Consider the following 25433-nt stretch of genomic DNA (forward strand, 5'->3'; position numbering starts at 1 on the left):
GGACGTACTCACAAAAGACATGTTGTTAATATTTAAATGGGGAGATGTATGTAAAGCTCTTAGCAAACTGTATCATACTTACAAAGACCTCAATAGATATTAAACTTGGTAATAGTAAGGAAAACTTCCTTCGAGAGAGGGTAGGAATTATCCAGACAAAGGGATCATTGGTTGAGTGATAACCAGCCAATTGCTGGCAGGACATTCAGACTGAGTCACAAAAAAATGTATTTCAGATATAAGAAAGAGAATGTAATGATTGAGATCACAAGCTATTTTATTTATTGAAGAATTAAAATAGTACATTAACAAAACCTTATTTGATAGAAAAATAACACCAGAGCTCCTATGAATGTGACTATCAGCCAAGCCACCAGAGATACTGGCCCTGCTGAGTTCCTCCACAGCTATGTAAATCAAAGGCTAAGAGATTCGCTGAAGTCAGGATTCGAATCACTAGATAGTTTCTTCTGGAAGGACAGAGTGAATCCATAAGGCCCTTAATAAGGAAGTTGAAAGAAACCTTATCCTTTGGAGAAAGAGTACTCTGTCATTCCTGGAGCCAAGGCCCATGCCCAGCCAAAAGGAAGCAGCGGGTTGTAACAGTGATCCAATGTGTTTGGCCCCAGAGCTCCCTTCAGTGGGTCTTTTGCTTGACTTTGGAGAGTGGACTGGGCATAATTTAAAGGCTAGAGAGTTATTTGACAATAAGAAGATGCAAAAATTCAAGACCCAAACCCATCCTTTGATCTTGAACCATTAGTGCCAGAGGTTCTCTTGGCCTCTCATGTCTGAAAAATGCTCGGGTATTAGTGTCACCACCGTGAGAGACATAGGTGCCTCAGTGAGTGGCTGAATGATTGTTCTGCTGCCCGAGATGGGAAATGACTAGCAAATATATCTCTCTTCTGGTTGTAAGAGGCAGAGACCAAAACAGGGAAGAGATGAAAGGGGGACAAAGACACCAGTCCAAGAGGTGATCATTTAGGGCTTCATGCTATAAATGACTTTGGATTTCCAGGGATGAAATAAGCCTCTTCAGCACAAGACAGTAGGAAGTCACAGCCCTAGGGACTGGCTGGTTTTATCAATCTGGCAGTTCAAGGTCAGCGCAAAGGACATCCCCAACACCTGAGAAAAGAGTGGGGAAAATGTGAGGTCTTCATAGGAGCCATCTCTCCCATAACCCCTGGGATTAGTCCCAGAGAAAAAGAAAGTATCCATCACATGGGAACCACACTTCCTGCCATCACTTCCAATTCCTTCTCCATTTCCCTTCTTTAGCTTTAGAAAGACAGTCACAACTGTACAGGATAGAGTGTTGGACATCTTTGTCTCCTTAAGAAGTCACTTGTAGAGTCAAGCTCTGCACACATCAACACTGTGCAGTGAGCCGTCTCTATCCATGCTCTGGGACTCCTGGGTTTCCAAGCAGAGAAAAACTGTTACCCTCTGAACTTCTTGATTAATATCTTAGTTATTCTGTGACATACCCAAAACACTTGTATATGAAAATAATAGAAATGTCCCATAATGAAAAAGAACACAAAACTACCCTCAGTTCACCCCTGACTAAGCAGAGAAACAAGGAAGAAATTGATTATAATTTTTATCATCAACTCTTGCTTAGCATCAAGGCCAATTTTTCATATAGAATGTTTATCTATTGCAAGCTTTTCCATACCCCCCAAAGTAGGAGTCTGCTTGATGACTTTTAAGTTGACTATAAAGCAATCAAATCTCTTAGGGATAAGTTGACCAGATAGATCTTACACCATATTTTCTGTATGCCTCAAATTGGTAATGACATCATTTGCTATGTGACTGGGGAAGCTCATATTTATTGAGCCATGTGCTGTGTACCTGGTACTGTTCTAACACCTTACACGACTTAAATAATTTAATCTTCACTATAGTCCTGTGGTTAAGTTCTTACCTGGATCACACATACGCAGATAGTGATGATTCCAATATGCAGGAAATTGGAATGAAACCACTGTTTTGCTTTTACATAGCAACCCTAAAAAAATTACAAGTACAAATGATAACACTATATTATCTGACTTTATCAGGAGGCTAATTTCAGAAGATGGTTTATACTTTGCCTTATGCCAAGAGACTTAGACCATTTTTGTTGCCTTTCTATGGTTGAAGAAACAGTCATAAAGCAGCGAATATTAAACAGAGCCCTTTCTGGTGTTGTTATCATTACAGTGGCGCCTCATGCTGAAGTCCTAGATCTTAGCACACTGAGTCAAACTAGTTCCTGAGAGGCGTTTCAGCAATAGATATCCTTAGGCTTTTTGAACTCTCACTGCTGACTTGGGATTAATAAATGGGAATAGATCCTATGCACTTCTGCTGAGACGTAAATCTACCATGGCCCTACTAAGCTCCAGGGCAATTCTAGCTGGTCTCAGTCTTTCTTCGTAGACCAAAAACTGTCTGGAGACGTTCAAACAATCCCCAAAGTGGATAGCATGGGGCAACAGGAATTTAGGAACTTGATCTTGTGGGGATATGATCTTGGCTTCTTCTCCAGGCTTAATCTGGAGGTCTGATTTAAGTGGAAAGGTTGTTTCAACAGTTCTGCCACTCTCTCTCCCCAACTCCTCACTCCTTCACTTATCATTCATTTCACCAAGGGACTGGATGCTGCCATTTCCAAGGAAGAAGAGAAAAGAAACACAAAAAAGGAGGAGCTTTTCTACCTCAACTTTACAAATTTCTCTTTCAATAATACGACCTACTTTTTGCTCAAGAAAAATGTAGATCTACTACTATCATCACATAAACGTTCCCCCTCTAATCTAATAGTTTAGGATCCCAGGATTTGTGGCGGCCTTCCTAGTCTAAATGAGCTTGTTCCTTTTTTTTTCTTTTGTCTAACTGTCTGGACAACTTTTGTCTACTTTGTTTAGTTACTTGGGTTATCTCTCTGGCCTCTATTTTATCTGAGGTTCCCTGTTTCTGGCTGGGAGGACTAAGCCCGGTAGGAATGGAATTTCTAAGATAATTGAAAGCATAACCAAAGAGGTTAATACCAGAAAGGTTGCTAAAAAAAATTACCTGAACTTGTGGATCCAAGGGGCAAGATGCTGGTGGGTGACCGTGCCAATCACTCGTGGCGTTTACACCACAACATTGCAGCTAAAAGCCAAGTACCCAAGAATGTGATGGTTAGAAAGCCAACAGCAAGAAAACTGGACCTTGGAGAAAAGGTGGGCCCTTCATATCTGACTCTAGCAGAAAACCCAGAATTATCTTGACTACTACGTGGCTCCTGAGAACAAAATACTTTCAAATCCGTCATACCATGTAAATCACATAAGATTGCTTGAAGTAGAGGGCATATTTAATTTATTCACATTTTACAGATGAAAAATTAAACACACAGGGGATTTAGTCTGGCATGTTTGAGTCTTCCTTACATCTCAGTAGGACTTAGACAATAAGCCTACCTGAGAATGGGAAGGATGAGAGAATGTAGACAATATTGTACCAATCAGACTGATTCCTGTGCTCTCCAGTTTGTGACTGCTAAACATTATTCTGGACGTAGGGGCTGTGGACCTTAAATTCTGGAACTTTCAAGAAAGTTCCTTCAACCCCATCTCCTTCCCCGCCCAGGGACTGAGGTTGGAAAATCAAGTCTGGCTGAGCTGAGAAGGATTTCATCTATACTCACATATGACTGGATGGAATCCCACATCTCCCTGGTGCTGTTGTCCGAGTGGTATTTCTGGATGCTGGTAGTCAGGCTCTCAGACACATACTTATTCAGCTAGGCAGGCACATCCCAGCAGAGGAGACAGTATAAAAAGCAGGTGAGCTCAAGGAATAAGCAATTTCTAGTATAGGCTAGTGGTCCCATTTGCTCCTCCCTTCCAAATGACCTCCTCAGAGCTAAGGGAGTATATATACAGGAAGATGTGCTGAGACTCGGATGGTATTGCAGGAAGAAGTACGTGGTGGTGACCTCTTGTCTTTCTAGAACTCTGGTTTTTCAGAGGAAGAGGGACAATCAAAGCACGGGCTCTCTTAGGCATGGAGACAGACATTTTCTACTGCCAAACATGGAGAAAAGTAAGTAGGAGGAAGATAAACTTTTGTTACTGCTCTTCCTAGTCATCCTTCAAAGTATGACTCAATCACAATCTTCTTAATGAAATGTTTTCCTCTCCCCAGTTACAATTGCTTTTTTTCTTCCATCCTTCCTCTTTGCTTCTACGTCTATTATAGGACTTATTGTGTGCCAACGTTCTTCTCGATGGTCAGAAATACAACAATGAATTGTGTTCTTTATAGCTTACCTTCTGTTCATACACGAAGAGCAGGATGGCCAAGGTCACCTCAGCGAGGAGAATAATCAGCAGCAGGATAAAGAACTGAGGCAAAGCAGAGACATGCTCACAACGCTAATCCCAGTCTTCCCTCACTCCCGCTCCACCCTGGGAACATCTAGGTGTGTCTCCACACACGTGAGGAGGTTCTTGTTCCTGTCTGCTCGGGCTTCCATAAGCCTTTTCTTGTTTTGTGAGGGATATGTGTCATTTTTCTACAACTAGATCCCATGTCTCTAGAGGGCAGATCAACTGTCTTCTAACCTTGTTCTCCCCCTCCCATTGCGCCTATCCAATTCCATGTGCATAACGCATATGCAATACTATTTGTTGAATCAATGAAGCAATTATGGCATCAGCTTTCTGCAAGCTGAGCAAAAGACCAGCAAACGAAACTATGTGTCTTTAGAGTTTGGGGCCTGGTCCTTTCTTGCAAGCTCAGCTACTGTGAGGTGGGGGCAGGTGATGGTGGAAGCTGAGAGGAGCCCTGTACAGATGGAGAGAAGGGGTATTGTAATCATACTCCTAACCCTTCTCTCTCTCCAACTGTAGAAGCTTACTCCTTTTATACTAATCACACACAACCGAAAACACATTTTCACTTATCCCCTCTCTTTCACCTTTTTATCCCAACACTAATTTTGCCTGCTTTACCTTTTCCCTATGTCAATCATCTCCGATCTTTTGCCATTAAACTGAGAACTATCCGAGAACAGGGAATTCTTAATTCTATCTCTTGGTTCCAGTTTAAGAGTTGATTCATAAAGGAAAGATTAACCAATGACTTAAGGAAGAACCAAGGCAACTGGGAACATTTATGGATGGAGTGGCAGTGTTATATCAAGCACTATTCTGGGTACACTAGAGAAATAAGGGGACTTCCTTCATAGAGCTTACAAACAAAACTGAAGCCTATGGGTTCTCCTCAGGATACTTAACTGACAGGGAACAACTGAAAAGCGCTAGCATTTCTCATGTTAGATCACCTAGGCCTTCACCTAAGCTGAGCCATCACACTATAGTGTGCCTGGTGCAGATTTGAGATGCACAAGCATCTTCTGCTATTTTACGAGGGTCACAGTACCCAGAAGAATCCAGAGAGTAGATTTTCTGTCACTTAGTCACTGACTCAGATCCTCAAAATACAGGGGCGCCTGGGTGGCTTAGTCGGTTGAGCGTCCGACTTTCGCTTAGGTCATGATCTCGCGGTTCGTGGGTTCGGGCCCCGCGTCGGGCTCTGTGCTGACTGCCAGCTCAGAGCCTGGAGCCTGTTTCAGAGTCTGTCACTCCCTCTCTCTCACCCTCCCCTGCTCATGCTGTCTCTCTCTCTCCTAGAAATAACTTTTTAAAAAAATTAAAAAAAAATACATATTAAGGTGCAAAGCACTTGGACAGATGGATGACACTTGATTTCAACCAGACATGGAGAAATAAAATGCCATAAACGGAAATTATGACATGGGTCAATAGTAACACTGTAAAATGAATCCGAAAGAGGATAGCAATGTCCTCTTCCACCCATCCCTGGAATCCCAGTTAGAAACAAAATACTATTGGTCTGTGACTCCCTCTCTCTCTGACCCTCCCCTGCTCACGCTCTCGCTCTCTCTCTCTCTCTCTCTCCCCTAGGAAAAAAAAAAAAAGAAACAAAATACTATTGGTCTAGACAGATTTGGCTGACCTAAAGTACTAATCCTACGTTCCCATGATCTCTCTGTGCCCATAGGTTAGTCACCAAGAAATGTCTTGCCTGGGGCCTAAGGCATCATGTGCCTCTACTTAGGGTACCACATCTGCTGCAAGGGACTCACCGACATAAGCAGGCATTTGTTCTCCTTGATGGAGCCCATGCAGCCCAGGAAGGCAACCACCATGATAATGGAGCCCACAATGACAAGCACATTGCCCGGTGTGAAGAAGGGGAGCGACCAGAGGCTGTTGTGGACCAGGAGATAGATCCCAAAGCCCAAAATGCAGCAGCCACAAAACTGAAAGAAAGAATCGCACATCACTCTTGAATATCTGCTCACATTCTCACTTAAAATTAGAATTGGCCCTTTCCATTGGTTCTATTAAGACTGTCATGAACAACCCAGCTTTCCCCATGCATCCAGAAGAGAGGTAACCCTTGCTTCCTCCTGTGATGTCCCACGCTTGCTTCATCCTACCCATATCAGTTACCAGGGGAAGCTCACTCCTGTGAGTAATACAGTATCTTCATGCTTCAGATCCCTTACTCCTCATTCCTGCAACGGCTTACAAATGGTCTTCCCTTTGGAAACCACTACTGGGTAGAGGGGACACCCTGGTGGAGAAGTTTATCTTACTAGGCAGAAAACTAGAGAAGCCAAACTTTTAAGAATCTTCTCATAGACACATGAGTACAGACCAATTCTCTATTTGAAGTTCAGTTGCTGAATTTGGTACAGTGAAACTTTCCCCAAAAAGGCGACTTTCAATCAGCTATTTGTCTGAGAGACTAGCGGGAGGGGAGAGCAAGAAAAAGTCGTTTGCCCATGGAACGGACAGTGTCAGGTTTCTCACCCATAGATGTCAGCAGTGAGCAGCGGTCGCCTAAAGTCCCCAGAGAGGAAAATGGCATGCTGATAAATAACTGCACGGGTACTTTTCAAATTTACAGGCGTATATTATGGCAGGATGGGAAGAGGGGAGGAAATGATTATTCCCTTGTTCTAAGCCGGTTATGTCACTCAGACATGCATGGGTTGCTCTTCATAGCAGACTCTTCAGTAGAGGACAGAAAAGTAGAGGGTGGCTGGAAGGAGGTGAGCTCAGCCATGATCAGAAGAGACACACTTACCCAAAAGAGCAAGTTGAAGAAAAACAGAATGTACTTCAGCAATTTCAAGCCACTCATGCCTATGCTGGGATATTCTTGCCCTAAAAAGTGAGGGAAAAGAGGAAGTAAGTTACCTGGCACCAGAGAACAGAAAGCACAAATGTTCGGGGTTTAAAATCTCTAGCATCACCTTGGGTTTGAGCCGTGACTCTCCTCTGGGAAGTTTCCCCAAACTTCCTGCTCTCTCAGTCTGTGAACTGAGGCACCAATTGGTTTATCTTGGAGCCTCACTTTTGCTCCAGTTCAGCGAGCTAAGAATGCTTATCACTGAATTAAGCACCATAGAAGAAAGCCATAGAGGTGCTCTTGGAGGAGAGTGAGTCACAGTGACACACACTAGGCCAATTCTCAGAGACCAGTGCTTGGGTGCTCACTCAAGAAGGCAGACCAGCGGTTGGGAATTAATCAGCTGCTTAATCAGCTGTGGAGAAGGTCAGTGACTTGATCAGTCTCTTCCTTAAATGCCCTGATATGCACGTACGTACTACATATAGTCTATAAACCTCTGCACATGAAAGTGGGGGAACATACCTCTATCTGATTCATTCTTTTACAGAAATCAGATAAAATTTTATGAATGTTTTCTGTTCTACATGTGACAATGACTATCCAGCAGCCACCGTCCAGAAGATGGGAATCTTATAGCAGAGGTAAAACTGGCTACCAAATACCCAATGGAGAAATGAAGAGATAGCCATTGGAGTTTGATTTTTAAAAAACTATAATTTCATTTCCCAGTAAGGACATTAATGTGCAAAGCCTCGTCCTCAATTCTAGAGATCTAGATACACAATTGTGAATTTTCTTGTCAGACACAATTAGGATCCATAGAGTAACTCATATTTTAAAACTGCACATAAGACTGATTTATAAAGCAGAATGTCAACTTGTTAGGTTTTTCCCATTACAACTATGCCTTTTCTAGTATGTAGATTGCTTGTATAATCCATTGCTTATGCCCTCTTAACAGCAGCCAGAAATCAGACGACTGCCTTGAGGGATAGGTCATTCAGGCTGTCAATAAACCTGATGAGTTATTTGTATTCCACAAGAGAGTACTCTTCTCTGTTGAAAAGACCAAATGCATATATTTACTTTGTACTATTTTCCTTTTTCTTTACTTTGACCGTCTCTTTCCCCTTCTTCTTGTCTTGACCCTCAGGATTATTCTTAATACTTCCTCATTATTTTAACCAAGTTAAAACAAAATCAATTGGATTATAAATGTGTCTGGATATATTTGGGAGGTTAAAAAAAAGTATGACGATTTACTACATAGGCTTTGAGATCAAACTTGAATTCAGCTTTCACATATGCCACTAAACAGCTATGTGAGATTTGGAAACTTAACAACTATAATCACAATTTATTCCTGCGTAAAATGGGATAACTACTTATGCCTCCTAGGGTGGTGAAGATTAAATGATCTTACAGAGACTGATATATGACCAACACTCAGTAAATGGAACCCATTATTATTTAGTCTTGAAGGAAATCTCTGGGAAAGGAGCAATGGAAATATATTATTATAAGGTTCTTATATGTGTTGTGGTAATGTCTCCTGAAGATAGACTGTGGTGAGTTACAGATGTATAGTATAAGCCATGAGGCAATCTCTAAAATAACAAAACAAAGAATTATAACAAATAAGTCAGAAGAGATAAAAATTATTTTTAAATACTGGATTAATTGAAAGAAAATTGAAAGAAAAAGAAAAAAAAAACTGCTATGGTCTGAATGTCTGTGTCCCCACAACATCCCCGTCTTGAAATCTTAATGCCCAATGTGATCGTGTTAGGAGGTGGGGACTTTGGGAGGCTGTTAGGTTATGAGAGTAGAACCTTCCTGAATGGGATTAGAGCTCTTATAAAAGAGACCCCAGAGAGCTTCCCAGCTCCACCTTGTGAAGACACAACAAAAAGTCTGCAACTCAAAAGAGTGGCCTTGCCTGGCCATGTTAGCATCCCGAGCTCAGACTTCCAGCATTCAGAACTGTGAGAAATAAATATCTTTGTTTATAAATGACCCAATCTGTAGTATTGTGGTATAGCAATGTGCACAGACTAAAAGAAAAACAAATAACAGATGGGGAAAATAGAAAGCAAATATTCTCAACTCTAACCATATTAATATCACAGTAAATGAAATGATCTAAATATTCCAGGTATGACACAAGATAGCCAATTGGATTAAAGGATGTTTAGTACTGAGTTATCAGAAAGAGAAGTTAAAAAGAATCTCATTTAAAATTTCATCAAAAAGAATAAAAGGCTGGGGTGCCTGGGTGGCTCAGTCGGTTGAGGGTCTAACTTCTGCTCAGGTCACGATTTCACAGTTCATGGGTTCAAGCCCTGCATCAGGCTCTGTGCTGACAACTTAGATCCTGGACCCTGCTTCAGATTCTGTGTTTCCCTCTCTTTGTCCCTCCCCTGCTTGCGCTCTGTCTTTCTCAAAAAATAAATAAAAATAAAATAGAAAGGATAAAATGCTTAGGAATAAGTTTAACCAACGTTGTAAAAGATCTGGATACTGAAAACAACAAGAAATTGACAAAATAAATGTAAGAAGACACAAATAAATGGAAAGATACTCCATGCTCTTGGATTGGAAGAATTATGTTGTTAAAATGTCCATACCACCCAGAGTAATGCACAGATTAAATGCAATTCTTATAAAAATTTCAATGTCATTTTTCACAAATAGAAAATAAACAATCCTAAAATTTATGTGGAACAACAGAAGACCCTGAATAGCCAAAGAAATCTTGAGAAAAAAAAACCAAAACTAGGAGCATCATGCTTCCTGATTTCAAACTCTATTACAAAGCTATAGTAATTAAAACAGTGTGGTATTGGCATAAAACGAAACACATGACTCAATGGAACAGAATATGAAGTCCAGAAATAAACCTACGCATATATTGCTAATTTATTTGAAGCAAAAGAGTCAAGAACATACAATGGGAAAAGACAGTCTCTTCAATAAATGGTGTTGAGAAACCTGGACAGCCACAGTGCAAATGAATTGAACTGGACCCCTATTTTCCACCAATCACAAAAATAAAATAAAAATGGTATAAAGACTTGAATGTAAGACTTGAAACCACAAAACTCCTAGGAGAAAACATAAAAGGAAAGTTCCTTGACATTTAGTCTTGGCAAGGATTTTTTAGATAGGACACCAGAAACAAAGGCAACAAATGCAAAAATAAACAAGTTGGTCTGCGTCAATCTAAAAAGCTTCTGCACAGCAAAGGAAACCATCAACAAAATGAACAGACAACCTACTTAATGGGAAAAAATGGTTGCATCATATTTCTGGTAAGAGAGTAATATCCACAATATATAAAGAACTCATACAACCCAATAGCAATAAACAAAAACTAAAATCTGATTTTAAAAATGAGCAGAAGGGGGCACCTGGGTGGCTCAGTTGGTTAAGCTTCTGACCCTCGATTTTGGCTCAGCTCATGATCTCACAGTTTGGGAATTCGAGCCTGCACCAGGCTCCATGCTGACAGTGCAGAGCCTGCTTGGGATTGTCTCCCTCTCCCTCTCTCTCTGCTCCTTCCCCACTCTCTCTCTCACAATAAATGAATAAAACTTTTTTAAAAAATGGGCAGAAGAAGTGAAAAGACATTTTTCCAAAAGAGACATACAGATGGCCAACAAGTACATGAAATGATGCTCAACATCACTAACCCTCAGGGTGGGAAATACAATTCAAAACTGCAATGAGGTATCACCTCATACCTGTTAGAATGGCTATCATCAAAAAAACAAGAGATAACAAGTGCAATGAGGGGGAGAGCGTATGGATAAAGACAACTCTCACTGCACTGTTGGTGGGACTGTAAATTGGTTATAGCCACTATGGAAAACAGTATGGAAGTTTCTAAAAATAAAAAAATTAAAAATAGAACTACCCTAAGATCCAGCAATCTCACTTCTGGGTGTATATCCAAAGGAAAGGAAATCATGGTCTTAAAGAAATATCTGCAGCCCCATGTTCACTGTAACATTATTTACAATAGCCAAGACATGGAAACAACCTATGTCCTATACTTCAGTAAAGAAAATCTATACATGCACACACACACACACACACACACACACACACACACACACGAATATTATTCAGCCATGAGAAAGAAGAAAATCCTCCCATTTGTCACAACATAGATGAACCATTCTCTCAAAACTGAGAAAACAAACAGCTCCATTTAAAAATGGACAAAAGTGTCTGGATGGCTTTGTCAGTTAAGCATCCAACTCCTGATTTCGGCTCAGGTCATGATCTCACAGTTGTGAGATCTGAGATTGAGCCCCATGTTGGGCTCCACACTCAGTGTGGAGACTGCTTGGGATTCTCTCTCTCCTCTCTCTCTGCCCCTCCCCCTGCTGTCTTTCTCTTTTTTTCTTTCTCTCTCAAAATAAATAAGTAAACAATTTTTAAAAATAAAAAAGGACAAAAGATATGAACAGATAGTTCCCCAAAAGAAGGCACATGGATGGAGAATATGTACATGAAAAAGTAGTCTACTTCATTAATCATTAGGGAAATGTAAATTAGAGAAATGAGATACCCCTACCTCCTAGAGTGGTTAAAATTAAAAACACAAAGCCAAACAAAGACAAAAAACTGACCATACCAGGGACTGATGAGGCTATGGTTGGGTGAAAATGTAAAATGGTTTACCCACTTTGAAAAACATTTTGCCAGTTTTGTGAGAAGTTAAACATACACTTATCATATGATTCAGCGACTCCACTCCAAGGTATTTACCAAGAGAACAAAAAGCATATGATCGCACAAAGACTTATCTAGGAATGTTCATCGCAGCTTTATTTGTAATTGCTCCAAACTGGAAACAACCCAAAGGTCCATCAACAGATGAATGGAAAAACAAACTGAGATATAGCTATCCCATGGTGCTCTACTCTGGAATAAATAGTAATGAACTGTTGATACCCAACACAGCATAGATGAATCTCCAAATAACTATGGTGGATGAGCAAAGCTAGACGGAAAGAAGAGTCCATACTGTATGGTTCCAGTTATACACAGTTCTGGAAATGAAAACTAACATAGCAACAGAAAGCAAAAGGTGAGTGATTCCGGAGGGAGGTAGAAGAAAGTGGTGGTAATGGCAGTGTTAGATAAATAAAAGGAGAATAGAGACAGGCAGGAGAAAGGGATTACAAAAGACCACACATAATGTTTTGGAAGTGAGGACTATGTTATTGTTACTGTTGTGACAGTTTTATGCATGTATGCATATGTCAAAAGGCCCTTCCTAGTTTGTTCCTGTCCATTTCTCCAAATTCATGGCAACATCCTCTGTCTAGCAGGCAACATTGAGTACTTGTTTTAGGGCCCCCTTCTTTTCCTGTGCTCATGGGGTTCTTTGCTGGAATTTGCTCCTTTCTCTCCCTCTGACCCCTTAATTTGGTTAGCTACTATTCATCCTGACACTCATCTCCAGTGTCACTCTTCCAGAAAGCCCTCTCTGATTGTGTCTATGCCCAAGCCTACTCCCCACAAGGAGTGCCCGTAACACCTATACATCTCCGTTATTGCCCTAGCCACTTTGTTTTATAATTATCTCTTTCCTCTCTAGAATGTGAGCTCCTTGAGGGTAGGAGCTAGTTTATTCATCTTTGAATTCTTGAGATCTAACACAGTCCCCTGATTACACTAAAAATAGTAAGATTCTTCAATAAACCTTTGTCCATGAACCCTAAATAATCTGGTACAGTGGAATAAACATGACACTGCAGTATCAGAAGCCTTGGGCTTCAGATTTATTCGCCAATAAGCTAAGCTTTTGGACATGGGCCAATAATGTACACAGAAGACTGGGCCAGATGCCTGCTAAGGTCACCTCAGCCCCAACATCCTGGGATCCTGTGAGACCTGCTTCAGGCCCGTGTAAATGAGGTGTCCACTAAGCACCAACTAATGAGGCACCCAGAGACCAGCAAATAGCCCCCCTGATTCTTCCCTTCACAGACGGGAAGAAGAACCCCTCCTTTCTCTTTCCCTGATTTTCCATTTGCTGAGACTCCCACCAGTCAAAGGAGAAAAGCTGCCCATCTGGTGAAGATTGTCAGTACATTCACCACACACAGGGATGGCCCCACTTTTTGTTTTAGCCCAGATAGGACGGCACTCTGCTCCCCCCACTTCTTCCTTGTGACTGTGCTGGTTATTGAGTTCCTGCCCTTTCCGACCCCCAGGTCTGGAAGAACTGACACCTCTTTGCAGTCAAAGTCTGTGGCCCAGCCCCATGACTCATGGTTCGGTGAAGAAAGTCCCTGACATCAGCTTCCAGAAAGCCCCTGTGATGAAGCTGCAGTTAGCTGTGACCACCTCCCACGGCGCACTGTGCAGGCCAGGGACCAAGCTCACTCTTTAGTTTCCACCAAGCAAAGACCTTGGACTAGTAAACCGTCTTGTGGATTTCTATTTCAATCCCTCCCCCCGCTTTTTTTCTTAACCCATACTTGCAGGGTCATCAAATCTAGTCTTGAATTCAGTCAAGCTTAGGAGTGGCTAAGTTTGGGGGGCACCTGGGTGGCTCAGTCAGTTAAGCGTTCATCTCTTGGTTTCGGCTCAGGTCATGATCTCTTGGTTTGTGAGTTTGAGCCCTTCCTTGGGCTCTGCACTGACAGCATGGAGCCTGCTTGGGATTCTCTCTCTCTCTCTCTCTCTCTCTCTCTCTGCTCCCTCTGCTCTCAAGCTCTCTCTCTCTCTCTCTCTCAAACAAACAAACTTAAAAAACAAAGAGATGGCTAAGGCTGAGACAGAAGCTTCAAGAAACTATCAATTCAACATAGCCTTATGGGATCCAGTCTTGGAACCACAGTAAGATAGCTTTGATGTTACACAGACTATTATATTGGTGAGATGTTAATACGTATTCTCCAAACAAAGACAAGCAAACAAACAAAACCACAAGGCATGAAAGGAATCCATGGTCAAATAATTCAGAAAGTAAACAGGATGAAATAAAAATAAAAGAAAAAGCAATAAGCTGTTCTTTTAATGAGTGACTTCTGAGAAACTTGTTGTACACGAATGTACATTGTTACTACACGCCCATTCTTATACTGAAGATTGCTTATAACAATTCAAAGAACACAGTGCTCCATGGAGCATAGTTTGATAAACACCAGTAATGGAATGAGATGAACCGAGTTCTGAATTCTGGTAGTGCTGCCTGTCAGAAACGTGGCCTCGGGTAGCCTGTGTTACCTCTCTTTCACAACTGTCTCATCCTTAAAATAGTGACATTCACATACAGTTCATAGGGTATTCACGAGGTTAAATGAAATAACACTTCCTGGATGGTTCAGCATCAGCGTGTTTGGTTCAGTGAACACTGACTAAAAAATCAAGTTCAGAGCGTCCCTACCAGTCCATTCCTAAGGGCAACTCTGGGCTTCCTGTTAGATTTTCAGGAATAAAATATATCGGGGACCAAAAAGCCTTTAATGATTCTTTGCTAGTTTCATTTTTTGGTAAATACTTAAGGAAAAAAAAAAGCTTTGTGTACCCTCTGCAAAAAAAAAAATTCAAGCAATAAAGAAAGTACAAGTGGGAAGCATAAATATCTTCTAAAACCCCACATCCAAAGATAACCGCAACTGGCATTTTTGGTGAGCACCTTTCTAGACAGTTTCCTCTATATGGATCTATTTGCCAGCTTACACAGAAGGCCAGGTATTCATCAAGGTGACTACTGGCTTCCTAGACCTTTCTACACAGAGCCTGTGGAGGTTTCTAGTTCGTCAGTGAAGAAAAGTGGGGCCTTGATTAACAAAAGATTTTTCTAAATAGGAAAGAGAATCTGTTCTCCAAGAGGGCCTCCAAATTAAGACCAAAATAAATTTAAATAGATGATGGAGTTCACTGAAACCTGAAAAATGCCAAGTTCTTCACAAATATATCTTATTTACCGGCACAAGGTCACCCAGCTAATGAACAGGGCACAAGGCAAGGTCTCTCAGACTCCCAGCCCACCTTCCTTCTGCTGCCCCAGGCTCCAAGTTGTGTCTCCCACTTCCCCGTCCAACTCACCCCCTGCAGGGTGAGGAGCCTCAGGAGGACTCCTTCCAGTCTTCAGTGTGAACCCCTGTGAGCAGGGGCTGAGGAGGAATGGCAGTTATGCAAGTATGTCACTCTGAGGGAGTAATAAGCACTTGCAGGGGGAGAGTTGATACTCAAATAAGACCAAACCAAGCCACCCACATTTATGCATTAGTTTCCTTCATCTCTCCATCACTTTGTGAAAAGAATGTGTTTGTCATCTTAGGTCTCCCTGAAATGGTGGTCTGGCGAAAACTCTTTCCTTTTCAAAGCTGCGATCGGGGAGAGAAATTAGTAATTTGTAGAAGAGAGAAAGAAGGAAGAAGCAAAGAGGAGGGGAAAAAATGAGGAAAGACAAATCCAGCTTATCTTGGAGGCTCGTTTCTTAGAGTACAAGTTTCCCTACCCTAAAAATATAGGGAGGTTTCCTGTGAAGGGTCCCTGTCCTAGAAACCCATCTATGGTGCATTCAGGCAAGGTACGTCCAAAGAGAACAAGGCTCTCTGTAGGCAATAAGAGCTACTTCTGTGGTGTTCCCATCAAAAGTTTGAGTAACCTGTATCTAGTAATGAAGAAATATGAGACAAACCAAATAGAGAGACATTCTAGAAAATAGCATACTTGTATGCTTCAAGAATATCAATGTCATGAAATTCAAGGAAAGACTCAGGAACTGTTCCAGGCAGGAGACTAAAGAAACAGGGCGTTAAAAGCACGGTATGATCAGAGATTTCCAGTCTCCATAAAGATACTAACGGGATACTAATTCAGATGGAATCTGAATAAAATCTATAGATGGTTAACAGTTTTGCATCAGTGTAAGTTGCCTATTTTGAATTTATCAAACTAAAATTAAAGTGGTTATGTAAGAAAATGTTTTTGTTTGTAGAAAATACACAGTAAAGTATTCTGTGGGAAAGGATATTAGGCCAGCAATCACCCCCCAAAAGAAAACCAAGGAAAGATAAAGAAAACGTGATAAAAGGTTCATATTTGGGAACCCTAGGTGAAGGTGGGGGGGGGTTCAGAAATTCTTGGGGTTTTTTTTTTTTGGCAAGTTTTCTGTAAGTCTGAATTTAAAGAGACATAGAGGGAGTTGAATATCAGTAAATGATCTAAGGAATTATGATCTACATGACATAATTTCCTAATGGCATAAATACTGAGATTCCACAAGAGCTGTTTTTAGAAGAACAAATGGTGGGATAATTCTTTAGAGCCTCTATTTGCTCCTGATATAGATTATTAAGCCATGAGTTCAAATTTAAAAGACGCGAGGTATCAGAATAATTTCTCACCCCCATTCCCCAATCTAGTTCTCCTGAAATATAAAATGTCAAACGAAACCTTGACAAATTAAATATATTTTAAATATTTGAGTTGCATATTCATTTCAGATTAACTGGATTTATAATTAAGTTATATTCTTTCTGTTTGCTTATATTAAAATGTACTGGAAATTTCTTTTTTTCCCAGAATTTGATTTATTTGTATTTTATTTTTAACTATCTTCTTTATAGTCTGTATAATCATAGTAAAGGTTAAATATTTCCTGAGGTCGGTATAGTGCCTTGCAAACAATATCCATGAGTTGATTGAATTAGAGTTGTTCTCTGCCATTTAAATGACTACACTGTTAAGACTGTACATAGACATACACTTGTGATTTAATAAATTGACAGAAAATAAGCATGGGCTCAATAAATCTAGATAAATTTAGCATTTGGGGCTGCAGTTATTATTAAATGGTTTTTTGAATGATTGCAATGTTAGGGATTAACAAATTGAGGATCAGGGTCAAGTGGGTCAAATAGTTCATGTTTTAGTCAAAGATAACTTTAAACAGTCAGGTCTCTCTGTTCTCCTGGGTTAATTTGGGGTGATAAGTCTCTAATAAGGATAGTCATGAACTTTATTCCACAAGCAAGGGTTTGGGTTCATCTTCATGGTATTTTTTAGTTTCCATCATGGAGTAGGTTGAAATTTTAGGACTTAATACTGGCTCGTATTATTCTATGGTAACCTAAACTTTTCTTAAATTATTGGTCAAACGAAACATTTTTTTTCCTGATAGGGTGGCATTTTGATTCTATTAATGGATTATTAGGAATCCATTACTAGTTTTTTTTTTCATTCTTTAACATTTATTTTTGTACTGTATTATTGATCCTTCATGTTTATAAGTAAAGATAACTCCAATGGGAAAATGATTTCTGAACTTAGAAGGGAAAAGATACAATAGTATTATTACAAATACCATACTTTTTATCCTTGAAGAATGTAATTGTGCATTTTTAGATATGTTCATTGATATTGAGAAATGAGTTGTTTATCATCATCATCATCATCATCATCATCATCATATTGTACTGTTCCTCTTCTATTTCAGTGACAGAATCACTGAAGAGGTTTATTTCTATAAAATGTATTGGCCACCGTAAATATACCCAGATTTTTTGGAAAGAAATATGTCATCTCTGAAGCATTAAAAAGGGATAATTTTCTCTTTACGTGGAACCAAAGCTAATCAGATCAAGAGAGAGATTTCTTTTTCTTTCTAAATGAAAACTGTAGAACACTTGTGAAGGCAATTGAAGAAGACACAAAGAAATTGAAAAACATTCCATGCTCATGGATTGGAAGAATAAATATAGTTAAAATGTCATTACTACCCAAAGCAATCTACACATTCAATGGGGATTTCTTTATGTAAACAAAGAAGATAGTCTAATGATGCCTGTTTTCTAGGAAGTTTATAAGAAAAGAGAGTATATAACGTAAAGGGGAGGAAAGAGCATTCCACTGAGAATCAGGAATTACTATTTAACTAATTTTATGATTTTGGACAAGTTTTGCCTTACCTGGAAAAGAATCAGTTCAGAATGTTACAAGAACAGCTAACATTTTCTGGGCTCTCACTGTGAGCAGAACACTTTATTTGAACTTAAATAATCTCTAAATTCCATTTAAGTAGCAACATTCTAACTCTTGGAAAATAGGACTCTTATTTTAAACGATTATAGTTCTTGGCCATAGCTACGATGTACTGATGTTACTGCGTGGGTAGGAAGCCTCCTGTGTGCTTGTGACATGGGGACTGAATAGAGGACTTGCCTCTGTACCCCGGCACAGAGGTCCATGGCCTCCACTCTGAGCGCTCGCCCAATGGCTTTGGAAATGGCTTCCCTCTTCTCAAAGCCTGTGTCAGGACAGCTTTCCCACGTTCATCCTCCAGCTGTAATCTTTGCCTCCTCTGGCCCAGGAGCCCTGGAGGCCCACGCTGTGTAGCAGTCTTGTTTCTCTGTTTCTTTGCTTCAGGATTTTGTACCTGCAGTGACAGCGGGGGCCAGGAGCTTCCTGGGGGCAGATACCTGGTCTGTACGCCCAGGGTGATCTGCGCACACTAGGTGCTCACTCAGTACAGGAAGTGCTGGGGGAGGACTAATATAGGAACACAGATCAAACCACTGTAACTAAATCAACACAGCATTTCCTGGAACGGAAGCTGAGAGAGAGAGAGAGAGGCCATAACCTTGAAAAAAACCTCCAAATTTCACCCTAATCTGGAGGAAAGCAAAATTGAGGATTACGAAATCTGCTCCTTCGGCCTCATTTCAAGCCACATCCCATCAATTCTGACGTCTCAGTGTAGCCCTAGCCCTAGTACCCACCCAGTTGTTTGATCTTGCTTCTTGCTTTCTGGTGCCAGGTCCCTAGAACCAAGTCAGAGAGGGAGATTTCCACTTCCTGTGCTTCTGCAGCCATGGCTTGTATCACTTGCTTACTCTCATTTCAAATATATCTGGGGGTGGGGGGGTCACACGTCTTTAGGTGTGCATATACTGTGCCCCATCTGGGATGCTGCTACCCCCTGGTCTCCATAGCAAACTCATACTTCTTTGAAAATGAATCCAAAGCAGCTACTTCCTCCCCAAGGCACACTCCAACATGCCTACCACATTTTGTGCACTTACCCTCCATTGTATAGGAAAGATCACAATGTCCTGTATTTGTGTGTGGTCGCGTCTGTGCTCCCCACCAGAATCTGCAAACGCTTTGAGATTGAGAAGCACAAGTTTTCCCTGTCTCCGTACAACCCTTAGCTGTTCACATGCTGTGGGCTGGGACTGAAGAAGGGGAACAGGCTTCAGATCTGGAGTCTGAAGCCCTCCGGGCGGTCAGAGGTCAACCATAGGACACCAGGACTCAAAGACCCAAGGAGCTTGACCTTGCCAGTTTGTGCTGTTCAATTACCAAAGGTGAAGTGGTTTAGCAGCAGTAGCTACAAAGGGGTGGGCTTTGGATCATGCCTTGGGGGTATAAAGAGGCCAATTTTTTCATTTAAAGGCAAAGTACCCTTAATTGGCTCACAGGGAAAACAACACAGGAAATCATGCTTCAGCTCAGTCTCTGCTCCAAACCAACCGCAGTTTCAAAACAGTACAGATTCTGGTGGAGATTGAGAAGTAAAACTTCTTTGTTCAGTCAGCAGCTAAGACTCTGCCTTTGCTCAGTTCTCTTCCAAAGCACTTGCATCCATATCAGATATATCTTATCTTCCACCGGAGTTCCTTACAGGCAGGACTATTTTCAAGACAAATCTGTACTTTGCTGCTCTGCCTCCCCACCAGTATCTTCCAGAGCACAGCACCTGGCTCCCAGAGACACTTAACATATAATTATTAAATGAATTCATTAAAAAGTTTGGTCTTGGGGTGCCCGGTTGGCTCAGTCAGTAGACCATGAGACTCTTGATATCAAGGTTGTAAGTTTAAGCCCCATGTTGGGCGTAGAGACTACTTAAAATCTTTTAAAAAATAGAATAAGAAGTATAGTCTTTATTTTTAAATTCGTGGCTCGATGGCCCTTGAGATGCTTTGGGAATCTAAAGCCCTTGGTGGCTTTGCCATCCCTCATCGTTAGATGGAGGGTATGGTCCTTGAGGACTTTTCTCTCCCCTCCAGGGTATGATCAGTTGAGATTCTCGCAGGTCTGGGAAGGAGAAAGCTCTCATATTCAGTGTTTCCTGTGGTCACCTGACCTCCGGTAACTGCTATGTTAGTCACAGAAATCCAGGACCAAAGCTTGGCTGTGACCTTCTGAGTCCACGAGACCCCAGTCATTAGTTACATGGCATGAATCAGAAATCATTACAATATCAAGTTTTGTTGGTTGGTGCATGTCATATTATGTTTATCAATATTTACATTTTGCTTACTAAGTTCAAGTTTATTAGGCAGAACCCTGAGGATCACAATGTTCTTCCTGCTATTTGAAAACAATCAATCTAAGCATCTCTTAGGGGTATTCAGCTCTTTCTTATCTCTTGATATACAGGCAGTGGGCATTCTCTGTGTTCCTGACTCTGACCTGGGTGTTGTCATTTGTAGCTGTCCTTCTATTTAGTGGCTCTGAGGAATCACAGGGAGATTGATAAAAATTTGTTAAATTAAGAAATGCCATCTTCCGGCTGCCTTTCTTAATGGCTCTGGCTGTTGGCTCTCTCCTCACTTAAAAGTCCCAAGACCAATCTTCTAAGGAACCTGAACATGTATGAAATCTCTACAATTTCATGTCACACAGAAGGCTCCTGACATCAGAAATGACTACACACAAAAAATTCAAGTTCTGAAGCAATTTACGCACACAAATGCCCTGACCCAAAGAGATATCAGATAAGAAGAACCGGTTAATTGAGAAGTCTTTCTGGCCTGCTTGCTTTTGAAGAGTGCTAGGATCTTGGTCTTTTTACTTTCCTGCACTAAATATTTGTGAAATAGAAGTTGCAGGAGGTTTTAGGCTTACTAGAGAGCTATATGGAGACTCCTAAGAAGATCCCTCATCCCACCTAACATGGTTCAAGTCTTTACTCTCAAGCCCGATTAAAACATCGCCAATCTTACCTTTTGCAGGCACTTTCCCTCAGTTCTTCAGGCAGGAGTAGTGACTATACTTGTGGTGGCCTGTGTAACACGGATGTCCGGGGCTATTTGTGTAAAAGGAGAAGTGAAGGGAAAATAAATGTGCTCACACTGTGACGACAGGAAACCCAGTTGAAGAGAGGAAGTGAGGCTCTGCTTGCCTTCTTTAGCCTCAGAAATACAGAGACACTCCTTCCCCTGTGGCCTGTGAAACACCTACTCCCATGACCCACACAACTATCTTGTTTCTATGAAACACAGGAAAAATCAAAGACCAAGCTGGTCCCGGCACTAATCAGTGAGTACTGGTGGGTTCTGGGGTGACTTTGGCATTGACTCTTGTCTAGAAAAAGTCAGTGCTTCTCAATTGAGGAGGCACCTCAGAATTACCTGTAGATCAAGAATTACCTGCTCAAGAATAAGTATGCCCGACCCTCCATTTGATAGACTGAGACTAGAGTAGAACCCAAGAATAATTCTTTTGAAAAGTTCTCTAGGACTAAGACAGGATGTGTAAGGCACTTGGCCTTCTGCCCACCCTCTCTCTAGCTGCCTTCCAGAAGATATCTCATCTCCTGTTGGACTGGGCTGCAATTTTTAGACTTCTGTGTCTCAGGGGGAACTGGATTTTCCTTGTATAAGGTTATTTTCAAGGGTAACCCCCAAGGCTCAATCCAAAGGACACTGGTAGAAATGACTTGGTTAGTAAAGAGAGCCCCAGATTTAGGACTCAGAGTTCTGAGTTTGAATTTCAGCTTTATCTCTTCCAGCTCTGAGGTACAACCTCAGCCTCTCCACTTCAGTTTATTCATGGTACCATCTAATAATCCTGCTAGATGTGTACTGTTATATCCCCACTAATAGATGAGAAAACAGAGATTCAAAAAGGTTAGATATTTACCTCAAGATCATACAACTAATAAATACCAGAATTGGATGTTCTTTAACCTCCATGCATCTGTGTTCTTTCCAAATTCTTTCTTGTTGGTTGACTTCAAGTTTCATAGCATTGTGATCTGAAAGTATGCATGGTATGATCATGATCTTTATGCACTTGTTGAGGGCTGATTTGTGATCCAGTATGTGATCTATTCTGGAGAATGTGCCATCAGCACCTGAGAAGAATGTGTATTCTGCTGCTTTAGGATGAAATGCTCTGAATATATTTGTTAAGTCTGTCTGGTCCAGTGTGTCATTCAAAGCCATTGTTTCCTTGTTGATTTTCTGCTTAGATGAAAGTGGGGTATTAAAGTCCCCTACTATCATTGTATTATCAATGAGTTTCTTTATTGAGGGGGATAAATATTTACAATTGTTAGATCTAAATGTATAGGCCCCTTAATTATGATATAATGCCCTTCTTCATTTTTTGTTACAGTCTTTGTTTTGACACGTAGTTTGTTTGATATACTTATGGCTACTCCGGCTTTCTTTTTTTTTTTTAATGTTTATTTATTTTTGAAAGGGACAGAGAGAGAGGGAGACAGAGGGTCGTATGCTGGCTCTGCAGTGATAGCAGAGAGCCCCATGTGGGGCTCGAACTCACGAACCATGAGATCATGACCTGAAACGAAGATGGACACTTAACGTACTGAACCACCCAGGCGCCCCATACTCTGGCTTTCTTTTGATGTCCATTAGGATGATAGGTGGTTCTCCATTTCCTCACTTTCAATCTGCAGGTGTCTTTAGGTCTAAAATAAGTCTCTTTTAGGCAGAATATAGATGGATCTTGTTGTTTTTTTTATTTTTGTCCATTTTGATGCCCTATGTCTTTTGATTTTTTTTCTCCATTCAAAGAATCCCCCTTAAAATTTCTTGCAGAGCTGGTTTAGTGGTCACGAACTCTTTTAATTTTGTCTAGGAAACTCGTTATCCCTTTCACTTCTGAATGACAGCCTTGCTGGATAAAGAAATAGCACAGTTGGGACTCAAATTCAAAGTCACAGGGAATGGTTTTTTAGAAACCCTAAGACCAGTTTAGATTTTGAAAATTATATTGCCAGTTTTCTCTATGCTGTGTCTACTTGGATTTTCTGGAATTGAAACAGTTAGGGGTTAAGTGATAACCCCAACGTAGCCAGCTGTGAAATGTGGAACCTACCACTGAGATACAATTTTTTTATTTGATAAATGAAGAAATGGACATTCTCCCCAGTGCTTGACTAAGAAACACGCATCCCCGGGAAAGGCTAGCTTTCTCTCACTTCCTTCACCCTGACACACTCAGCTTCTGTAAATGTGATTCACAGAATCACCTGTGACCAAGCCTGGCTCATGGACAATGGGTGAGTTAAAGAGGAAAAGGCTCTTTACTGCAGAACTTGTCAGTCCTTAATAATCTCTAAGTGAACAGATTTCTCCAAATTTATTTGATCATGAAACAACATGTATGTGTGCATGTGGGTGTGTGGTTTTCCCCAGGGAACACTTTTCCAGCATATCTGCACCTTAGGAAATGCTGCTGTAAATTCTCCTTTCCTTGTCTGCCATTGGTCTGAGGAGGCAGTGCCCCTCCCTCAGGGCTGTTCTCACGATGATAGGACCCTGAGGTGGAAGAGCTGAGGAAAGACTTCTTGCTTGACTCACATTTTCCGTGGCTTCCAATACTATCTCTTTGTGCCAAAGATTCACAAAGCTTTATGTGTAACCCGAGTTCTCACTGAGCTCCACGCAAGTACCTTAAGTCCAGAACACAACATTCGGCTGAGTAAACTGGGCATCCTCCTGCTGAAGCCTGCTCCTCTCCGGTATTCAGCATCTCAGGGAAAGGCCCCACGAGCCCCCATGCTGTCCAAGTCAGGCGCCCTCCTAGCCTCCCCTCTGTCCTACGTCATAACCATATTATCAACCACCCAGTCCTAGAACTTGTACATTTGCCTAAATATTTCTTGAATCAGGCAACTTCTCTCCTACTCCAGATCCCATACACGAATCCTCATTTCTTACCTGTTTTACGGCATCCCAGCCTCCTTCAAGATCAGCTTGGATGCTTTCTCGCTGACCCTAACAAGGAAAGCCTTGTAAAAATGATAATTTAATCGTGTCATTCCCCAGCTTGCAACTCTTCAATGGTTTCCCCCTTAGGTTTTTGGTTTGGTTTTGTTTTTGTTAAGTAAACTCCACACCCAGTGTGGGTGGGGCTCAAACTCATGACCCTGAGATCAAGAGTTACATGCTCCACCCACTGAGCCAGCCAGGCTCCCCTTAGGTTTTAAGCAGCTCCTATTAACTCCTAGAGCTCTCAGCTGGCCTCCCCTCCCCCACCCCCAACACCATGGCTCTGCCACACTTGATGCTGAATTCCTTTGAGTTGCTTGAAACAAATCTCTCTCTCTCCTCCCTCTCTCAGGAATATCCTCTCACCTCTTCGCCTGACTAATTCCTACACATTCTCCACATCTCAGTTTCTCCAGGAAGCCCTCCAGACAGGACTAGGGACTCCTGCTACACGCTCCCATTACCCACATGCATCCCCTTGTCACTCATTGTTTTTTATAATTATCTGTCTTCCCTATCAACACAACACTCCAGAGGTTGGTTCTGTGTTTCTCTGTGGCTGTTGGAGGATTATATGTGGCATGCAAGAGATGTTCTATAAATATTCAAATAGCTTTAGGTAGTGTGAGGCCTGAAAGTTTAGGGTAACCAAAGATTTGGAAAGGGAAGAGGAAGTTCGAGAAAGAGATGCCAGGAGAATGAACATCTGTGGAGGGAGAAGCGGTTATGAGAGAGGGAATTTTAGGATTATCAGGGAGAACATCTCAAGACAAGAGTTGCTCACAGCAGAAATGGACAATCATTTTCATGTAGAAAACTTTCCCTTTATTTTTTTATTTTTTTAATGTTTTTTATTTGTTTCTAGGAGAGAGAGAGACAGCGTGAGCAGGGGAGGGTCAGAGAGAGGGAGACACAGACTCTGAAACAGGCTCCAGGCTCTGAGCTGGCAGTCAGCACAGAGCCCGACGCGGGGCTCGAACCCACGAACGGCGAGATCATGACCTAAGCGAAAATTGGACGCTTAACCGACTAAGCCACCCAGGCGCCCCGAAAACTTTCCCTTTAACGTACTCCCTCTCTGCATCCCTCTGGGAAGGTCTGGTCTAAGTGCCTGACAGTCAGACGTGGCTGTGGTCTGGGAATCAGGTAAGAGAGGAGAATTGTATATCCACTTAGCCCCAAACCTATAAGATTTTATTGAGAACTAAAACTATTTCT

The 25433-nt window shown here is 41.4% G+C and overlaps 1 protein-coding gene across 1 annotated transcript; it reads right to left on the minus strand.

Moving 5' to 3' along the window:
- Nucleotides 1–259: 259 nt before the first annotated feature.
- On the minus strand, nucleotides 260–24266 carry CD53 (CD53 molecule). Its single transcript, XM_039221668.1, has 9 exons — nucleotides 24165–24266; nucleotides 21198–21280; nucleotides 7165–7244; nucleotides 6155–6331; nucleotides 4314–4388; nucleotides 3689–3784; nucleotides 3070–3150; nucleotides 1937–2020; nucleotides 260–1131 (listed from the first exon to the last, which is right to left on the minus strand). The coding sequence occupies exons 3-9, from the start codon at nucleotides 7219–7221 to the stop codon at nucleotides 1060–1062; spliced, it is 642 nt and encodes a 213-aa protein (XP_039077599.1). The 5' UTR covers nucleotides 7222–7244; nucleotides 21198–21280; nucleotides 24165–24266; the 3' UTR covers nucleotides 260–1059.
- Between the last annotated feature and the right edge of the window lie 1167 nt (nucleotides 24267–25433).

Source organism: Hyaena hyaena, unplaced genomic scaffold (genome assembly GCF_003009895.1).
Source record: "Hyaena hyaena isolate Hyena2069 unplaced genomic scaffold, ASM300989v1 scaffold_993, whole genome shotgun sequence".
Taxonomy (NCBI): domain Eukaryota; kingdom Metazoa; phylum Chordata; class Mammalia; order Carnivora; family Hyaenidae; genus Hyaena; species Hyaena hyaena.